The 20,282-nt window shown below is 39.3% G+C and overlaps 1 protein-coding gene across 2 annotated transcripts in view; it reads right to left on the bottom strand.

Moving 5' to 3' along the window:
• Window positions 1-6,248: 6,248 nt before the first annotated feature.
• Window positions 6,249-20,282, bottom strand: part of Snx5 (sorting nexin 5) — a 41,506-nt gene continuing 27,472 nt past the window's right edge. For both annotated transcript variants that reach the window (XM_058576335.1, XM_046434556.2), the window contains exons 2-13: window positions 19,140-19,244; window positions 18,183-18,293; window positions 17,386-17,507; window positions 15,744-15,867; window positions 14,676-14,771; window positions 13,428-13,533; window positions 13,266-13,341; window positions 11,987-12,026; window positions 11,811-11,897; window positions 10,390-10,549; window positions 7,903-7,988; window positions 6,249-6,443 (exon numbers count right to left, since the gene is read on the bottom strand). In XM_058576335.1, the coding sequence (XP_058432318.1) occupies window positions 6,393-6,443; window positions 7,903-7,988; window positions 10,390-10,549; window positions 11,811-11,897; window positions 11,987-12,026; window positions 13,266-13,341; window positions 13,428-13,533; window positions 14,676-14,771; window positions 15,744-15,867; window positions 17,386-17,459 (900 nt within the window). In that variant the 5' untranslated portion in view covers window positions 17,460-17,507; window positions 18,183-18,293; window positions 19,140-19,244 and the 3' untranslated portion in view covers window positions 6,249-6,392. The remainder of the gene's footprint in view (window positions 6,444-7,902; window positions 7,989-10,389; window positions 10,550-11,810; window positions 11,898-11,986; window positions 12,027-13,265; window positions 13,342-13,427; window positions 13,534-14,675; window positions 14,772-15,743; window positions 15,868-17,385; window positions 17,508-18,182; window positions 18,294-19,139; window positions 19,245-20,282) is intronic.

Raw genomic sequence — 20,282 nt, forward strand, 5'->3', positions numbered from 1 at the left:
CCCCTCAATGTTGCTTCTGTCCCATTCTCTGGGTTACCTCATAAGTCATTAAAACCACCTCAGATTCAGGAGGAGGGCAATTAGATTCCTTTTTCTGGGAAAACAACAAAATTCCATTTCCAAAGAGCAAGTAGGATTGGAACTATTGCTGTGGACACTTTTGGAAAGTATAAATAATCTTGGAATAGCAGGCATCAAATTAGGTAAGGCCTTGTAGTCATTGGAAAGATTTGGGCTTTTGAGTCAAAAGTGGAGACATGGGGGGTATTGATGAGAGTGCACAGACCCCCCTGATCCAGACCCAATTCTCAGAAGTTCTGCTTCTGCCTGTTCTGTGTCATAAGGATTAGCTGCCCACTGAAGCCTATCTTTTATAGATAAACTGCATACTAAAGTTAGCTAAGAAGGCACAAAATCCTCCCTTCCCACACTCCCTGGTCCCAAGTTACAAAAGAAAGTCACACCTGGAAGAGTGCTTGCCAGAAACATTGACCACAACAAAAACCAGACACAGGTCACTTTGATAAGCCATGGGTTCAATCCCAGCACCAAAAAAAAAAAAAAAAAAATCCCTTTTGTTTATTTGCAGTTATAAGGACTGATCACAAGGGCATTCTACCAGAGTTACATCCCCAGACCTTTTTATTTAATTTTTTTGCAGAGCTGAGAATCAAACCCAGGGCCTCACACATGCCAGGTAAATGCTCTACCACTAAACCACACCATTTTTTATTTTTTAGAGACAGTGTCTAAGTTGCCAAGGCTGGCCTCGAACTTGTGAACCTCCTGTCTCAGCCTCTTGAGTGACTGGGATTACAGGCATGTGCCACTACACCCAGCCTAAAAAGATCCCTTTGATTGCCTTAAGATATAAGTGTGTGATGGCAGGGCCTGGGACTGCATTTAAGTCAAGCTCAGCCTTGACTAGGCTCAAATCAGACCCCAGCCAAATCCTTTGTGATTGAGTCAGCATGAGGATCCTGGTCTCCAGACCCCACGTCCCTCATGAGCAAGAGACACCTCACATCAGCTTTCTCTTGTCCTAACTCTGAAGCAATTCATGTGTGGTCAGTTTCATTGCTCCAGCCTCCTCACTGCGCAACTAACATTTTAACAGTGCAGAAGGGGTCACAAAGCACTACAGACACAAACCAGACTTTAAGAAAACATGTAGTGCAAGGCCTGTTGAGATTCACAGCAGGCTTTTCCAGTATTTCTCCAGCCATGAGCCACAGGCTCAGGATTTCCTGTCTTCTCAGGCATTTGTTGAAGCCAAGATCAGCTTCCCCTGGAGGAAGGGATGGGGCTTTGCATTTTTGCCTACTCTCCTTGGTTCTCTTTCATCTGTCCCTTTAGGATTCTTTAATGTATTTTTCCTCCTACTCCTGCCACTTTTTCTTCTCCAGATAAATGTCTGGCCACTGGTCTCCAACACAACCAAATCATGGGATCATGATAAAATCAACAAATCCAAGGAACACCGGGGCCCCAGGAATTGCAGCTAGGTTCTAGAAGGCCCTAGCTTGAAGTTTCCACCCTCCAGCAAAACATTCAACTTCATAGAAACCTCCCTGACCTCAGCAGGGTGGGGCTAGGAAGAGCTGAGACTTACAGGAACTATGCCAAGAATTATCACATGAATAGGCCTGAATCTGGAACCACTGATACACTGTCTGACTCCCCAGCAGCACCATTTGTACTTGCTTTTTGGTAGGATGAATTGTCCTCTTCTGTGGTTTTGCAATGTGGAGAGGACATGGCAAACAAGTTGGGCATGGTAGCACGCACCAGTAATCCCAATGAATGAGGCTGAAGCAGAACAATCTCAAGTTTGAAGCCAGCCTCAGTATGCCCTAACCATAGTGAGGTCTAGGGATGTAGTTCAGTGGTTCAGCACCCCCAGGTTCAATCCCCAATACAACTACTACTGTTACAACTAATAATAATATTGCCAGTAAACAGTTTATGGAACATAAATAGCTGGCTAACCTTCTAGTTTCCTTGAAGCAAGCTCGGTGGAAACTCCACACTTGAAGCCCTCCAAACTCTCCCCTTTGATGCTAAAAATTCCCCAATAGGCACTTTGTTTCATTAGCCAAGTTTCATTAGTGCAACAGGTGAATTAATGCAACTAAAAGGTGACCATCCAGAACAAAAATGGCTGTGGGGTGGGACTATAGATTCTTCTTTTCATGTTTTGACTATTACAGCCCCCACGCTTTTAATTCCTTAAAAGGATTCTTATAAAGCATGCATTAGAAAACAAAATCCCAGTAAAAATCAAATACTCCAAAAACAGCTTTGTAAGTCATTCAGAATTTCCAGCTAACAATGTTTTTGAAGCAGAGGGAGGGAAGAGTCTGGAAGGACTGAGGAAAGGACCAAGATTCTCTTATTCATCTGCAGGGAAATCTGCCCTTTTAATGGGAAACTAGCAGTGGAAGGACAAAGATACACAAGTAGTTTCAAGTCTCTGGAAGTTTTATTCCTTAAGTCTGTATGAGGCCTAGCCCATGAAGAAGAGGGACTGTAGATGTAACTCAGTGGTAGTGCACTAGCATGCACATAGTCCTAATCACTAGCACCACTAAGCAAAACAGCCAGGCATGGTGGTGCACACTTGTAATCCCAGCAGTTCATGAGGCTGAGACAAAAATATCTCAAGTCCAAGGCCAGCTCTAGAAACTTGGCAAAACCCTGTCACAAAATCAGTGGTTAAACACCCCTGGGTTCAATTCCTAGTACCCACCCCCCACCCAAAAAAGATTCAAGTCAACCAATCCTCCAATAAATAATCACTTTGGGAGTGCCATCTTAGCAGAGGACCCATGTGTTAGCGGGTAGGTGAATAGGAGAGTGCCTCCCTGGACCTTATAGTTCCAGCTGTCTAAAGTTCCACTGTACAAGGTTTTTGTACAGCTGTGGTCCTCCGCTTCCTTTTCAGGCACCTGACATGGCCAGGCTTTGGGCTCCTATTAACCCTCACTAGCTGCTAAACAGGCTATGTTCTCTTCCTGGAACAGAAAGGCTTCAGCCAGGGAGGTTTTCGTGGGTCACTGAGAACCTGAGGCCCAGAAGTCTGGGCAGACACAATTCACAACTACTAGAGATCCCAGGTAGCAGGACACTCCTCTTCCTGGTACAATCAGCACCTGAGCAACAGGACATTGATCTGAGGAACTCTGCAGGAATGCTGGGTTCCCTCAGTTGCACCAAGGAGGGCCCACCTGCACCACCAGCCCTGGGCCTGTAACTGTGCTGGGTCTGGTCTGCCACCTACAGGTAGAAGATTGGTGGTGCAAGATGCTTACTTCACCTGAAAAGACCTTCAAAGTGGAAATCCCCCCTTTAGGGATGAGCCCAAGCATTACCTCAAATGAACTTCCGAAAACATTGAGCAAGGCAAATATGGAAGAAACATGAAGAGAGAAATGTGGAACAAGTATAGATGTGGAGAGGTGAGCTGCCTATTGCTTGTAGTGTTACCCCATACAGCATGGATCTCAATTTGTCTACAAAGTTTAGACCAATGTTGTTTTTTTCTCTTGATCATTTTAAATTTTTTCTTTAGGAATAATGTATAATCTTGAATTTGGGATCTGTATGTTCAGTGTGACCCCAGCAGATGAGATCCTTAGTACTAGACTTCCTTAGGTGGCCTATCTCCCAAACTATTCCCCATTCATTCCATTCCTTGCTTTTAGAATCCTTCTCGAAGGGTTCCATAAAAACTGTGCATAAAACCAGTATATGAGATTTCCTGAGGGATGACTAGCTAATTTTTTCAAGACAACCCTTAATCTAAAAGCACTCTAGCCAGTTGGCGAGGTGCACATTTATAATCAGGAGGCTTAGGCAGGAAAATCCTGAGTTGAAAGCCAGCCTCAGCAAATTAGTGAGGCCTAGTCTACAAATAAAATACAAAACAGGACGGGGATGTGGCTCAGTGGTTAAGTGCCCTGGGTTCAATACCCAGTACCAAAAACAATTTTTTTTTTTAAAAAAGCACTTTAAAAAGATACACCAAAAGCTTTGCATCAGTTCAAACTCTACCCATTTCCCATAAGAAGCTCCTCAGTAGCTAGTTTCCCACACTGAATTACCCCTGCTGAGGCTGTGCAGAACCTGCTTGCCCAGATCTCAGCTCCAGCATTCCTGTATTTGACCCCAAAGGATACGATATACAGTCTGCATCTAGTCCCAGCCTTGCCTTCATGATTCAAGACACCGTGACCTCTCCTGCCAGTTCACTTACTTCCATAAGGACACTATTATTACAGCCTAATTCACTGCATATATTAACTGTAAGCTGACTGACATGGGTAGAAGAAAAAGGACTATATATAATCACCCCTGACCCACTTAGGCTCTCATTCATCGCCATCAAATTTGGGAAGTGTGAAGGAACATTATAGCAGCGTGGAAGGTACACACATCCAGAATCGTGAAACAAAGGCCGATTTAGAGACTAATGGTAGTTAAGGTAACTTGAGGGGCACCTAGTCTAAAATGCCAACTCCAGCTTGCACAAAATTCAGCTGGTTCACATGGGGAGGCTGCTTAAGCCACCATCCGACTTTTTTTTAAATCAAGTTTTATTTCATATTTGAATAACACAATTATTGTATAATCCCACTATCTTATAACCAGCAAAAGATCCACTCTGAAGAAGTATAAGACCCCAAGCCCAGTAACCAGACAGCTCAGTAAACCAGGTCTGATCACATGGGTATACTCAGCAGCTATGGTCAAGGTCTGAGTACTAGCTCTGTACTGTCTGTCACCCATCCAAATACAGGACCTTGTGGTTGTGCTACTATGAACACTAATGGGAATGACAGAGAAGGAGGATAGAAGCTAGACTGGAGAAGTAACAGCTGAGCTTAAATTCATCCATTACATGAATCACACTTCCCAAATAAATACCAGAGGCAGTAGAGGACAGTGTGGCCAGCACATAAAGACAGCCACCTGTACCTAGCTGGGAAGGCAAGACATCAACACCTGCTAAAATAGAAAAGTGCTCCCTGTGATATTCAAATGATCAGCTAAGTAACCCTTGTAGCAGCTACTGATTACACTACAATAGATACTAAAGATGCTGGGTAATAATATTTTACCTAATGTCAAAGTATCTTATTACAAAGGTAAAAATTAAGCTTTACAATAAAGAAAACCTGACAGACACAACAACCTTGGGTGCTTTGGAGTCATCGCCAATAAAAGATGACACAAACCCAAAGACACTAGTGTCAGATATGCCCCTGTCAAAAATACAAACCTGAATAAAAACAGGAACAAACAGACCAGGATTAAGAGACCTCCTAACTGGCCTAAAGTCCTCAAAAATTAAGATTAGATAGAAGGAAGGATCGCCTCAAAAATTCACTGAGACCCTGTCTCTAAATACAAAATAGGGGGCTGGGGATGTGGCTCAAGCAGTAGTGCACTCGCTGGCATGTGTGCGGCCCGGGTTCGATCCTCAGCACCACATACAAAGATGTGTCCGCCGAAAACTAAAAAATAAATATTAAAAAATTATAAAAATAAATAAATACAAAATAGGGCTAGAGATGGCTCAGTGGTCAACCAGACAAGGCTTAGCTGCAAATGCATTTCATCTTTTTCACAGAAAAACTCCATAAGTAGTATGATTTATTTTATTGCATACTTTATAAAAAAACAAAAGCCCAAACACACATTCCCCCAACATCAGGGAAAGAGCTTACATTTTTCTTGTGTAGCCATCTTTAAAGCAGGCCATACTGTTTATTTCTATATATACCCCTACATACTTCTCTCCCCTCAAATATTTATATCCCAACTATAAAAATGGACTGCAAAGGGTTTTTAAAAAGATAAATGAGATATTTTTTGCCCTTGTTATTATATAAACACTTTAGGTGACTCAAGAACATGAAAGTAACGAGGAAAAAAAAAAAAACCCTAATGAAGGAATGGAATGTTAGCTGTAACAAGTAGCTATTATCATTTGTTGAACTGGCACCTCCCTGACAGATCAGTCTGTCATGGGCACATGAATCGGGGTGACAAGACATGAGCCTGGTGATTGCTTCTACATATTTCCAGAAGGCACATGTCTTCCACACCCTTTCTTAAGTAACTGAAGACAAACTACAGGAGAATCCAGTATTTAGATTCTGCCCACTCTGAGGTATTAAACGCACAAGGAAAAAATTAGTTATATCCAAGTTGCATGCAATAAAAATATTTTTAAACCAACATGGTTAAGTGTTAAGATTTTTAGAAATCAAAATATTTATTCACATAATTTTAAACTAAAGTCAAAGTTAATCATATTCTATGGTAATGATTTAAGTGCAAGTGATGCAGTTTTCACATTTGTTTCCTTCAGAGAAAAGGCAGATAAATCAGTTGTTCTTGAATAAGTCAATGCAGCTCTGCAAGAGGGAGACATTGTTCTAGGGAAAAAACAAAACACAAGTAACATCAAAGTCAAAGTAGACCAAAAAAATCATTCTAGAATCTAAGAATTGTTAAATACTCAAGAATGAAACATAAATTCAACTGACATAGCATGTTATAGAGATCTACAACTAGCCCAAGTGGGTTGGAATTTTTCTCCTCTAAATCCCAATTAAAGTGCACAAACTACTCACCACCCATTTCATGTGGAGAGTTTCCTCTCCCTTAAGAGAGTCTGTCTGGGACTACTGGTCACTACTCTAGCATCTCCCACCCTATCTGCTCCCAAATGCAACCATGCCTGTTCTGCTTTACAAGGTCTTAAAAAGACCAGATAAAGAGTTGCTTAAAAATTAGTCATTGATGCCGGGCACAGTGACCCACACCTATAATTCCCAGTGGCTAGGGAGGCTGAAGTAGGAGGATCACCTCAAAAACTCAGTGAGACCCTGTCTCTAAATAAAAAAAAGTCATTGGCAAGATTAAAAATTGCTTTGCGAAGTAATCCCAGTGACACAGGAGGCTGAGGTAGGAGGCTTGCAAGTTCGAAGCCAGCCCCTGTCTCAAAAAGGACTGGAGATGTAGCTCAGTGGTAGAGTATCACTGGGTTCAATATCTAGTACCACCCCAAAAACAACTTAAAAGTAAGCACAAACTGAAGGCCAGTGACAGTTCCTTCCAAGGGAGGAATCCCTGTTATGGCCCTTAAGGTTGACAGGCTGACCTTGTCCACAGCAGTCTGAAGCCAAGTCCTTGGAATGGCCCAAGGAGATACCCTCAGGTACCAAAAACTCTCAAAAGACCCCAGTGTCCTCTCGCTTCTGTGCTAAGCTACAGACATATGCAACAGAAGATTGTCTTCCTTTCTAAACCAAGAAAGAGTACTGAAAGAAGCTTGGCAAACAAAAAGTTGTTTCTTCTGAAAGCCAACAAAATCCAAGATACTAAAAAGCTTACTGCTAAATTACTAGAGCAGGCGTGTGAGTGTGGCTCACAAGGCCTGTGAGGGGTAACCAAGGGAGTCTTACCAAGAATGCTCTTCTCAAAACTATTTCAAGGCCAGGCATTGTGGCACATGCCTGTAACCCCAGCAGCCTGGGAGACTGAGGCAGGGGGAACCACAAATTCAAAGCCAGCCTCAGCAAAAGCTAGACGCTAAGCAACTCAGTAAGACCCTGTCTCTAAATTAAAAAAAAAAAAAATGGGGGTGTGGCTTAGTGGTGGAGTGCCCCTGAGTTCAATCCCTAGTACCACCCCCACCAGGCAAACTGTTTCAAGATAAGGATTTCTGATTTGCAATAACAAAAATATTCTGATGGGTGGTTCCCATTTACTAAGTACCACATGGAATTAAAACCACATGGCAAACCTTATCTGCCTGATGACATTGGGGCAATGAACTGAGAAAGAGGGGTGGAACCTAAAATGTTATTGGTTTAATTTGAAAACACTTACTCTGGCATGCTTTATTTCCAGTTCAGACATCTCAATTAGGTTTTTTCTAAACGCTGCCACTCTCTTCCGTTTGAAATTTATAAGTTCTACAAGAAGAAAGAGTTAAAGTTTATCAAACCAAGAAATGTTAAATTTTCATATTCATGTAGCTTCCAAATATCATTATGATCAAACCACCATTATTTCCTCCTTCTTAAGCACTCTAACTGGGACATACACTAATTGTCTTCTTGTTACTGTGATCCTAAGCAGGCCACACACTACTCAATCACCAAGTACCACTGAAGAACTTGTGAGGAACTGCCTCACTCTTGCCCTCAAGATAGTGATGCTTGCAGAAAGGGTCTTATTGTGGGAGAAGTGAGTCAGGAGGATCCCTGGGTGAAAACTCTTCTCAAAATACAACAGTCAAAAGCTTCTTGAACTCTCACTGCAACTTTACTAACAATAGCCAAGACATGGAATCAATCGGTGCCCATCAATGGACAATAAATAAATTTAAAAAAAAAAAAAATGAATTACAGACACAATTGAGTATTATTCAGCCTTAAAGAAAAAAATAAATAAAGCAAAATTCTAAACTGGTGGAGTACACCTGTAATCTTAGAGACTCAGAAGACTGACGCAGGAAGATTTCAAGTTAGATGACAGCCTGGGCAACTCAGCAAAATCCTGTTTCAAATAAAAGATAACAGGGTAGTATAGTGGTAGAGCATTTCTGGGTTCAATCCCCAGTTTAAAAATCAAACAAACAACAACAACAACAACAAAAAAAAAAATAGAATTTATTTTTTAAGAAAGAACAGGGCAGTAAAAAAGATACTTTGAAACAATCCAACACAGCCAGCAACATAAATATTTGCATGCAATTGCCAACTTGCAATAAAAAGCTCTTTGCTATACAGTTAAAGCATGAGAAGCAAAGCACAGATATGAAGCAAAGCAAGATATTATACTCTACAAAATCTAGGCTTAGACATGCCAGGTAGTTACAAGCAGGTTGTTATCAGACCACTGTTATTATGAAGACATTTCCAGTACACATAAATGGCTCTACCACTGGCCAAAAGAAAACCAAAAAGTCCCGTGACAAATATGCTTTAAAATGAGATAGGGATGGACATGGTGGCACGTGTCTGTAATCCCAGAAACTTAGGAGGCTGAGGCAGGAGGATCCCAAGTTCAAAGCCAGTCTCAGCAACTTATTAAGGCCCTAAGCAAGGCCCTGTCTTAAAAATAAAATGAAAAGGGTTAGGGAATGTGGCAGCTCAGTGGTTAAGACCCCCTGGGTTCAATCCCAGAATTTAAAAAAATAAATTAAATAACCTGTTCTGGAATGGGGTAAAGGCAAGAAAGAATGGAGTGGACACAGACTGGAATTGAGTCATCAGAATAGACTCATGATCCCTAAAACTTGCCTAGGTGTGCAATCACATGTATTCACCTACATCTCCCAATTCTGTCTCCTAAAGGGCCTAGATGCAAAGACACCCCAAACAATAAGTGCCCCAGCACACCCAGATCTTGGCTACTATTCCCTAAGAAAAAGAACCTTGGCTCCATGAAAAATGGTCAAATCCAGGGTTGGAGTTAAATGTCTACATAGAACAACTAACTACTTTAAAAAAAAAAAAAGAGTGTGTGTAATGTGTCACAAAGACATGCTAGTTTCAAGATGTTCCCATTGGAAAAGTGTGGACACTCTGAGCACCAAAATAATTAAGGATAGTAACAAATTAAAAGAAAAGGAAGGGCTGGGGATGTAGCACAGTGGTAGAGGGCTTGGTTAGCACGCTCAAAAGCCTAAATTCAATCCCCAACGTCCCACAAAGAATTAAGATGATATTTTAAAAGGGGTGGAGGGGCAGGGCTCTTGTTTGAAGTACGTAGGCAACTGCTAACCTGCAGATGAAATGCTAGAATTGAGGGAGGAGGCATCACCTAATTGCAACCATCAGAATAAATGCTGGTTAGGAAAGAATCATACACACTAAGCCCAGGGAAGTTTAGTGAAAAGCAGGACATGTATGTGATCTTCAGTTATCTCCCCTATAGTAGGTGATGGGGAATATTAAGTGCAGTGGAGAAAGTGGACACTTGACTAAGTAACCAAAATGAACACAACTGGAAAGAAGATGCACACAAACATTACAATCTATTTGTAAAAATCTTTTTACAAAGAGATATTTATAAAATAGTTAAAAGATATAAATATTGCAAACAACAAAAACTAAATAACCAAAAACTTCCTCATAAAGGAGACTAAGATCTAGGATAACTGGATAGGAAACCCAACAAAGTTTTTAGGACATTCATATGGACTAGGAACACCAGACATCCATGTTTATACCATGTGAAGGCAAGTGTTAGTGTCCAAGTGACACTAACATGGGACATGTGGGTATTACTGCACTTTTGAAAAACTTTTCCTCTCTGTAAGCTTTTCCAAATAAAACGTAAAATAAGTAAAGAATGTTCCTGCTCAACCTTCTTTTGCAGATTCAGAAAGCTGTTCAAATTTCTGGCAACATTCCTGTTGGTGTGCCTCAGCCAACTTGACATCTTTGCTTTTTAACCGGGCCTTATCCAGAGCTTTGTTTGAGTTCTCATAGTCAATGAGGGCTTTGGTGCGTCTGTATAAGAGATCCTGAGAAGAAAATTAACAGTTGTAACATAAAAATCTCCAGAGAACAAAACAGGAATACCAAATAGCTTACACAATCTAGAATCTAATCTACCTTTATGCTTATATCTACCCTCATAAGATTAGCAGGGGTATGCCACTCTTATATTTGAGGGCTTTCCCAGAATTCTTTATGTGTAAGGTTAAAACAGAACAAAACTCAGTGGGGCATGGTGATGCATGCCTAAATCCCAGCAACTCAGCAGGGGAAGAATCCCAGGATCCTGGTCAACCAAGACAATTCAGCAATATTTTGTTCCAAATTTAAAAGGGTAGGAATGTTGTTCACTGGTAGAGAGCCCCTGGATTCACCCCTGGGGCAGGGGTGGCGGGATGATGCAACAAAGTAAAAATAAGGATTATTTTCTAGTTGATTCAATAATTGAAAGCAATTAACAAAATTAAATGTTGTGTACTAAAACACATGCACAGTTGGTTGTGGTGGCACATGCCTAATTCCAGTACTTGGGAGGTTGAGGCAGGATCATCACAGGATTGAGGCCAGTCCCAGCAACTTAGTGAAATCCAGTCTCAAAAGAAAATAAAATTAGAACACTTGACTAGCAAAACATGAGGCACTTGGGTTCTACCTCTAGTATCACAAAACAAATACCAGCAAAATCTAATAATGACAACAACAAACCACATGTTACTGCTGGTGAGTCAGAGCAGAATACTGCAAGAATACAACTAAGCAACAAAGCAGTCTGGACCACACATAACCCTACACTGCAAATCCTGCTTCTGGAAATATATACTAGGGACTAACCTAATTTGAAATAATGATTCTTTGCAATCTTATAGCAAAGTAGAAGTCACCTCAACACCTAACATCTACAATTAGAATGCAAGTATTAAAAAAAAAAAAAAAATCACACAGTTCTTAAGTACTGCCAAAAACTATTGAAGCTCAGTGAAACTACTGTACCTAGTTTTGTAAGTTAGCTCTTAATTCCATGAAAATCTATAAAGCATTAAAAATGTCCAAATAAAAGAATAAGAAAAGGTATGCTCAGGTCAAGAGATTAGAGTTTATTCTGCATACTACTTATGGATCCAATGCCAAAAAAGGGCACATCACTTAAGAAGTCTGATAAAATTCCTATTTCCCTCCTAATATAAAGCAACTTTCCTTTTTACCAAAAAAGGAATAGCTCTAGCATTAGGTTTCTGGTCACAACAGGTAGTCTAGCACTGTGTTGGGTTTCCCGGTTCCTCATCTTACCTTTGCAGCCTCTATATTGAGCATGTAGTATCGGAGAAGCTCTGTCAGCTTTAAATCTTCATCTGATGAGACACGACCCTCCACTTTCTATTTAAAAAAGTAAAGGTCACCATCAAAGCAGTTATCTACAGATTACAAAATATATATTTTATTAAGACAGAAACAAAAATTCTTACCCTAAGTTTTTCAAACAGTTCAGCAACCTTCAATAAGTATCTGAAAATAAACACAGTTGTGGTTTAAGGTATTAAATAAATGATCTTATCAAAACTCAAGACATTAATGAGTACAATGTGCTTTGATTTTTAAAAGTAGTGTTCGTTCTCCTTCCAAATGACTATAAAACTGAGCACATTTTCAGTGCCACAGCCTACTGGCATTAGCCTCTCTTTCTTGCCCTTCAGTCACCTTGTCTTGTGTCCAGGATACTGTTATCAAAGGCCTATCCTATGTTCAAAGAAGGTCAGATTCTAATGAGCTTCCCCCAAGGGCATCATAAAGCAAAAATATGCTACCATCTCATCTTGGTTCTACTATTAGCATGACTTTCAACTTCAAGTTAGAGGTTGTATCACCTATTATACCAAATAGAGATGTGTTAGGTTAAAGTCTTATACTCAAAATGCCCAGTACAGAGAAAAAGTGGAAAGCAAATGTAAAAGTCCAAGATCAGGATAGAGTCATTGAATTGTTCCCCAAACCAGCAAGAGCCAGGTGTGGTAGTGCTCGTCTATAATCCCAGCAACTGAAAAGAGGATGAGGCAGGAGGAATAATAAGTCTGAGACAAGTCCCAGCAACTTAGACGCCCAAGCAACTTTATAAAAACCTGTCTGAAAAAATTTTTTAAAGGGCGGAGGGGGTGGGGGTGGGGGAACGAAGATATACTGCTGGGGTTATAACTCAGTATTAAAGTGTCCCTGTTCAAACTATAGTGCAAAAGAAACAAACACCCCAAACAACAAAAAGAAATCTCTTCAAAAGAAAGACCAGATAGACCGGCAAGAACCAATTAACAAAGAAAACCAAGGCAAACTTCTCTCAAAGACAACCACAAAATTAAAATGAACAAAAAAGAAGTCATTTGGGCTAGGGTTGTGGAGTGCTTGCCTAGGATGCATGAGATCCTGGGTTCATCCTCAGCACACACAAAAATAAATAAAGGTATTGTGTCCAACTAAACTAAAAAAATATATTTTTTAAAAGAAGTCATTTAATGTGACAGAAATAAAGGCTCTACACCGTATCTATTCAGCTACATACAGAAGAATCCAAAGTCTCCTATGATTCTCTTACTAGTGCCTTCCAAACACTTGAGTGCTGAACAGTGTAGTGTTCTTGATAAGTTTGTGTTCCAGGGAAAAACTGCCTCTGACAGTACTCTTTATTCTTTAATTATATCACTCAGTAGTCTTCAATCAGGAAGTCAGGGAAATGCTTTCACAATAATAGCTTACTTTTTGATGACTGTGGGTTCTTCTAAAGCCAGGCTCTGCAAGGAGGCCGCAGTGTGAATATAGTCATCAGCAACATCTGGAGAGACAGTGCAATCCTTATTATATGAGCAGAGCAGGCACACTAGCAAAGACAAAAGTGGCTAGTGGGTAAAAGATATTTACTTTTGTGAGATCTGGTCATTCTGTCAGCTTTAGCACAGGAATCCTTGATCCTGTTGTAATAGTTAATAAGGAAGTTCTTCTCTTGCTCAAAGAAGTCATCTACTTCCTAAAAGAAGAAAAAAAAAAAAAAAAAAAGAACTTTAGCATAAATTACAAGAATGTATTTTGTGACAAATTTCTAAGTAAAAAGTTTAACCTCGACAGATAAGAGGATTGCAAACTTAAAACACAGTGATAATACCCAGGACTAGCAATAATCAAGAAAATGTCGACAGAGAATCATTTTGAAGAACAATCTCTGGTAACCCAAGACCCAATGTTTTTATTACTATTACAGCAGTTCTGCCAAGTCAGGTACTGCCACCCAGACTTGAATACTAGAATATGCATGTGGTTATTTTTTATTTAAATTTAGATGGCTTCAGTTTGAGAGGCCATACTGGTACACCTGGTAGGCACTGGCCAAAGATGCTAAATATCATTCAGTGAATTGACTGGCACAGTGCTGAGATGTGTGGACTGTCCTAAGAGTTTCCAAATTCATGAAACTACCCTCTCTACTATGCACCTGTACTGTTTCCCACTTAACCCTTACCCTGGAAAGACAAAGTCAGATTCTGTTAGTAAATATTAAAGTATCTCAGTTTAAAAGGAGGGGAATGGCCTGAAGAGTAAAGAAATTTGAAATCACATCTATGAGGGTAATGAGAGACTTGTGCTTTAATTCTTATTTTCTAGAACAGCACTACCCAAAAGGAATTTCTGATGCTAACTTCTCTACTGGTATTGTGAGAAGAGTAAAATTAATTTTAATATTATACTTAACCGCATAACTAATGTAAAACATTAGTAAGACATTTTATTTTTTTTTCTTTGTAGTAAACTCTTAAATCCAGTATGTAAATAAAACAAAATCTATTTTTTTTCACCATGCCTACTAAGCTACATGTCAAGTGCTCACCTGCCACCTGTGGCTGGCGGCCACCATACTGGAGAAAGGCAGGGATTGTTTCATCAAGGGACAATAAATATAACATGTTAAAAAGGAGAAAATACTCAAGTGTGGAAAGGTTCACGTCACTTCTCCTGAGAACAAGGTGTTTTGGAGAAATAAGCAAAAACTGAATTAAGTAAATGAAAATAGCCCATTCCTTAAAATTAGTACATTGTGGTATTATCTCATCCAAAGAAAGAGATGATCTATTCCGAAAAAGTTATGAATTTTCTTAAAAAGCTCAAGTCCCTTACCTTAACTCCAGAAAAAAGAACTTCATCAGCACTTTTCACCACACTTTTAAAGAAGCCACCAAACATTTCTTTGGTATTTTTCCGCCTAACACTTAGCTAAAAGAAAATTCCAAAACAGTTTGTTATATATTTTTTCTAGGCTCTCAAGTTAAGAATAACATTCCATGGGGCTGGGGATGTGGCTCAAGCGGTAGCGCGCTCGCCTGGCATGCGTGCGGCCCGGGTTCGATCCTCAGCACCACGTACAAACAAAGATGTTGTGTCAGCCGAGAACTAAAAAATAAATATTAAAAAATTCTCTCTCTCTCTCCCCCACTCTCTCTTTAAAAAAAAAAAAAAAAAAAAGAATAACATTCCAAACAATACTAATACAGAAATATAGATATCTTTAGTTCTGCTTTACCAACTAAACCTAAAAACATAATAAATGGATAATGTTAAATCTAAGTCATCTCTTTCTAAAAGGATCACATATGTAGGAACCAAGTCTTTGAGGATTTTCTTGGCAGAATTACATTCTTTTCAATCTACAATGCTGATTAGGCTTTAAGCTTCAGAACTCTAAATCAGGGATTGTTTCATCAAGGGACAATAAATATAACATGTTAAAAAAAATACAAAAATAAGGACACGAGCACATCTCCTCTAACAGAAAGGGTAACCAAAAGAAATCAATGTGAATCAATTTAATTTCCTTCTAACAATCCCAAACTTAACAAGGAAAAAACCAGTCTTTGGAAGATGAATAAAAAGCCAAAGCTTAGGCAGAGTCACAAAAATGACTTCTAAAATGGATTGGGGGGGGGGGGAGCATCCCCAAACATTTCCACTGTGTTTCTGTGATAAGTCATTTTTCAGAAAGTATAAATTTTTCTTTTCCAGTACTGAGCTACACTCCCAGTCATTTTTAAAGCTTAAGACAGGATCTTTCTAAGTTGCCAAGGCTGGGTTCAAACTTGCAATCCTGCCTCAGTCTGAGTAGCTAGGATTACAGGCATTTGCCATCATGCCTGGGTCATAATCATACATTTCAACTGAACCATGGAAATGTGAGTAAAATTGCCTTACATCCTGATCATATTCCAGGAAAACATGAAAGTTTCGATCTTTACTGAGAACAGGATGAGAAGAAAGCCGCTGAAGAAATACTTCATGAGAGGACACAGTCTTCTTAAAGACAGCGAGATATTCACTGAAAAGACAAATGCATACACAATTCAGTTGGCATCACTCTACTACCTGATGGATATTATCATGTGCTGCTGGCCAACTATATATAATCTAGTGATCTGCTCATTTTTACTAGGCCAAAACAACATACCGGTTTGATTTGGTAGTTAATCAGTTGGCATTTTAGAATCTAGAATGAACCAATAGAGGAGGAAAGTGGTGCTTTTCTGCCTTCTGAGACTCCCAAAGCCTACATGTAATTACTTGAAATTTAGCAGCTACGTTGACATTTGTTGCTTTAAAAAGGATGAGACCCCTTTAGGCAGTCATGTACACAGCACAAATCCTTAATAAGGATTGGAATCAGCAGAAATTACAAAGCAATGTTACCTCAATTAAGGCATTCAAGATGTTAGGGTTTGGAAACTTGTGTTGAGTGCTTTATCCCCAGGGCTGGACTCACAGGCACTCCAAAATGCAGAGTTATTCAGGTGTGAGCCCTGCCCTACCCAACATGGGCTTAAGACAGAGCATAAGAGTTGCTGAAAGGAGCACCTGAATTCCAACTTGCTGATGATGATAAAAGGAAAGGGTGAATGCTTTTGAGCCAAGATAAAGAAGTTCAAAAGTAGAGGAACAACAAATTAAAAAAAAAAAATCATCTATAAGTAACCAGTTTAGCAAAGTGAAATACATAGTTGCACACACATATAATTCCATGGATTTGAGAAGATGAGATAAGACGATGGAAAGTTTGAGGCTAGCCTTGACATCTCAGTGAGACTCTGTCTCAAAAAATAAAAAGGGCCGGGTACATAGCTAAGTGCTAAAGCACTCAGGAGTTCAATCCCTAATACAAGGTGTGGGTGAGGAGAGCACAGTACCTTTACTCTAACCTTCCAGTACTTAAATGGTATGGTATGTGGTTTTAGAATTCATATTTGATTTGTTTTAAGGAGAGAAATAATAGTTGAAAAACATCTGCTATAAGTTTTTCAGTACTCAGTAATGCGAACCTATACCTATGATACAGAATAAAGAATACATTTTTGCTTTAAAATTACAACCAGATTAAAATATGCTGCCTATGTACCTGGCCTCTTTCAAACCATCGATATGGTTATTTAGAATGCTTTGTAACAGCATTTGTTACAACCTAGTTTCTTCTAATACTTCTTGTAACAAAACTTCAAGGGAGAAATTTTTATACATTTTAACACGTTGAAAATGTTGTTTATGAAGATTTAAAGGTCTACTTTCTTCCCTATGCCAGACCAGTATGCCCTAATAAAAGTATGGTTTATGTGGGAGAAAAAATGAACTTCAAGGAATAAAGGTCAGAAGTACAAAAACTGTACCCCACAAAACTATATTTACAAAATGTAGTTTTAGAAATCAACACTAGGCAATTAACAGCTATACTGTTTAAAAAGAACCCACCAGGTGTGGTGGTACACACCTACAAGTTCACAAGTTCAAAGCCAGCCTCAGCAACTTAGTGAAACCCAGTCTCAAAACTTTAAAAAGAAAATCCACTTACGCTTCCAGTTCTTGCTTCATCTTTGCAAACTCTTCTTTGGTCATAGACCCTTCACCTTCTCCCAGTTTCTGCATCTTTTCTCGAGGACCATCGAAATCTGGTTTTGTAGGAGCAGGGGGAATCTGCAACATAGTCAGGTAATACATGATGAGCATTTTGCCCGCCACATTCTAGTTAATGCCTCATTCAACTCTGGCCACCCAAGTGGGGCTATCTAAAGTCACTGGGTTTCACCCAAACCTTAAATCTTTTGACCCCAGAGTATGTTCCCCACAGTTGGGCATTCTGACATAAATATTTGTTCAGTTTATAGAGAACTAGCAGCTTAAAATTAAGATAATCAATGACAAAAATGATTAAGCAAAAGCAAATTTTTCAACCTCTAAGGACAATCAAAAGATCCTAATTTTAAATGAAGGGAAGACCCCTGAACAGTAGTTCCCACAACCAAAAATTAATTCTCAAAAGGTGACAATGGCCTCCTTACTCTGGGAACTATAACAATACTGAAGTATCCTAGAAATCAACTTACTAATGCCCAAAAATGATGCCAGAGAAAAGGTAGATAGGACTTGAATCATTAAACTTGTTTACCTACTTATAATGTATATACTATATTCTGTGTATGCTTCTCTCACAGCACTATTCACAGTTAAAGACTATACCAATCTGGAGTTAGCAAATATTCTAATAGGCAGATAAAAATCAAGAGTTTTCACAACCCATTATAAAATGTTGGTGAACTCTAATACCAAGGTAGCATAACTTAATTACTTGGTATGCTAAAACATACTCACAATAAGCCCAGCATAGTCTGTGGTTTCAATAAGCGTATCATGTAGCCACACGAAGTCTTCATGTTGCCTTGTAACAGAAAACTCTGGGCTCTGAAAAGTGGGCAGTGTAGTCTGTAAAGAGGAAGAAGTTAATTGCTAACCATCACCTGATAATGTGGTTTGGGTTTCCTGGGCTGCACTATGGGAAAATTCTGCATAATACAACATCATGATAAAGAAGTAGCAGTATATGATCTCCAACTACCACTTAGCCACAGCTAAGACTCAATCTGATCTTTAAGGAAGACTTTTCACAAAACTACACTTTTTGGAAGTTTGCCAAAGGTATCAAATCAAAGAGAAAAATATCTACTAGTAAAAGAAAAAGTTCCAGGAAGTTAAACAACCCTACTTCCATCTTAAAAAAAGAAAAAAAGGAACTTATCCCAGTTATGACCAAAAAGTATCAATCATCATCATCATCTTTTTAAAAAAGTCTTAGCTACTAGGGTGGTGGAAATTATCTGTGGCTTCCTCTGAACTCCTGTGAATGCTAATTTTATCTACTATGATCAAGTCAACTCAAGTAGAGAAATCAGGTTGCCCATCTTGACACTTCCCCTGAAGTATACCTGAGGTATACGAAGAATACCACAAAGAAAAAAGGGCCTTCCAAACTTAAGATTTAAAGCCAGACACTACCTTCAGATGCAAATAAAACCAAAGGTGCAAGGTTTGAATTATATAAATAGGCAGCACCCAGCTACATCACTTTGTCATTGTGGCTTCACCATAGCAGAAGGATGCTGAAGCAACAGCACTTGCTAACAGCAAGCTATACATATGAGAGAGGTTCATACTTTGCAGTTGGTACACAGCAAACAGTAACCATTGTAGTTAATGGAATCAGTCTTCTCACATCCGAACAAGGCTATAACCTAGCACTGTTAGTATTACCAAAGCCATTTTGTCACTTACCTTGGTGTGCACTGTAAACTTGACCTTATCTCTCTCACTGAGTGCATCAGGTATGTCAATCTGAAGTGAGGGGTCAACATTCAGGTCCACAGACACAGACCTCAGCTGAAACACATTTTTTTTTGAGTATTAATTTCATCCCTAAAAAGTATTCTTGATATAGATCATTTAGAACAAAGTCAGTTTTGATATTTGAAATTACAGGGAAACCTGCTCTTTAAGTCGAATCCATGTATCCAAAGCATTCCTGTAAACTGAACAAAGCAATTAACTGTATGATTCTATTATTATGTACATGAGATTGCATTTCTTATGACGGTATGCTAACTAGATGAGGATGAAATCTTGAGTTCTTATGTAAATGTTAATGACAACATTCAAAAAGCATTATTATTAAATAATTTGTAGTTGTAAATGGACAGCATGCCTTTGTTTATTTTTATGTGGTGCAAAGGATCAAACCCAGTGCTTCATACATGCTAGGTAGGTGCTGTGCCACTGAGCTACAGACCCAGACCCTCAAGAAGCATTATTAGCTGGGCACAGTGGTACAAAACTCCCAGCAGTTGGGGATGGGGCAGGCCAAGAAAGGAGGAGTTCAAAGCCAGTCTCAGCAACTTAGTGGAACCCTAAGCAACTTAGTGAGACTGTCTCAAAAAAAAAAAAAAAAGGACTGGGGATGAGGCTCAGCGGTTAAGCACCCCTGAGGTGAATCCCCAGTAGCATTATTGACTGTAAAGATTATATATCATAAGGATCCAAAAGACTAGAAAAACCTTGAAAAATGACAGAGAACAGTCTCCTGGTATGCGGTCCTAGATGGAGAAATAAATGGACCTAATTATATTCAGACAGTTACAAACAGCTGAGAAATCTAGACAAGAAGGGTGAATTACAGAAACCAGATACTAACCAAAGCAGAATCCTACTATGGTTACACAGGAGCACAAGTGTGAATCCTGCCCTGGAAACTAAATGACTGATTTTATGAGCTGTAAATCTGGAAAAAATGGGGTGGGGGGCCTACACACCCATCTTCATTTTGTCAGATTTAAGAAAATATTTCTTTTCAGAAAAAGGAAAAAAAAAATAGTACAAACACTAAAACTGAGTTACTAGTAAAAAGCAGTTAAATAGTTTTAT

This window comes from Marmota monax, unplaced genomic scaffold (assembly GCF_021218885.2).
Source record: "Marmota monax isolate L192 unplaced genomic scaffold, Marmota_monax_Labrador192_F-V1.1 WCK01_AAM20220418_F8-fsc00005, whole genome shotgun sequence".
Lineage (NCBI taxonomy): Eukaryota > Metazoa > Chordata > Mammalia > Rodentia > Sciuridae > Marmota > Marmota monax.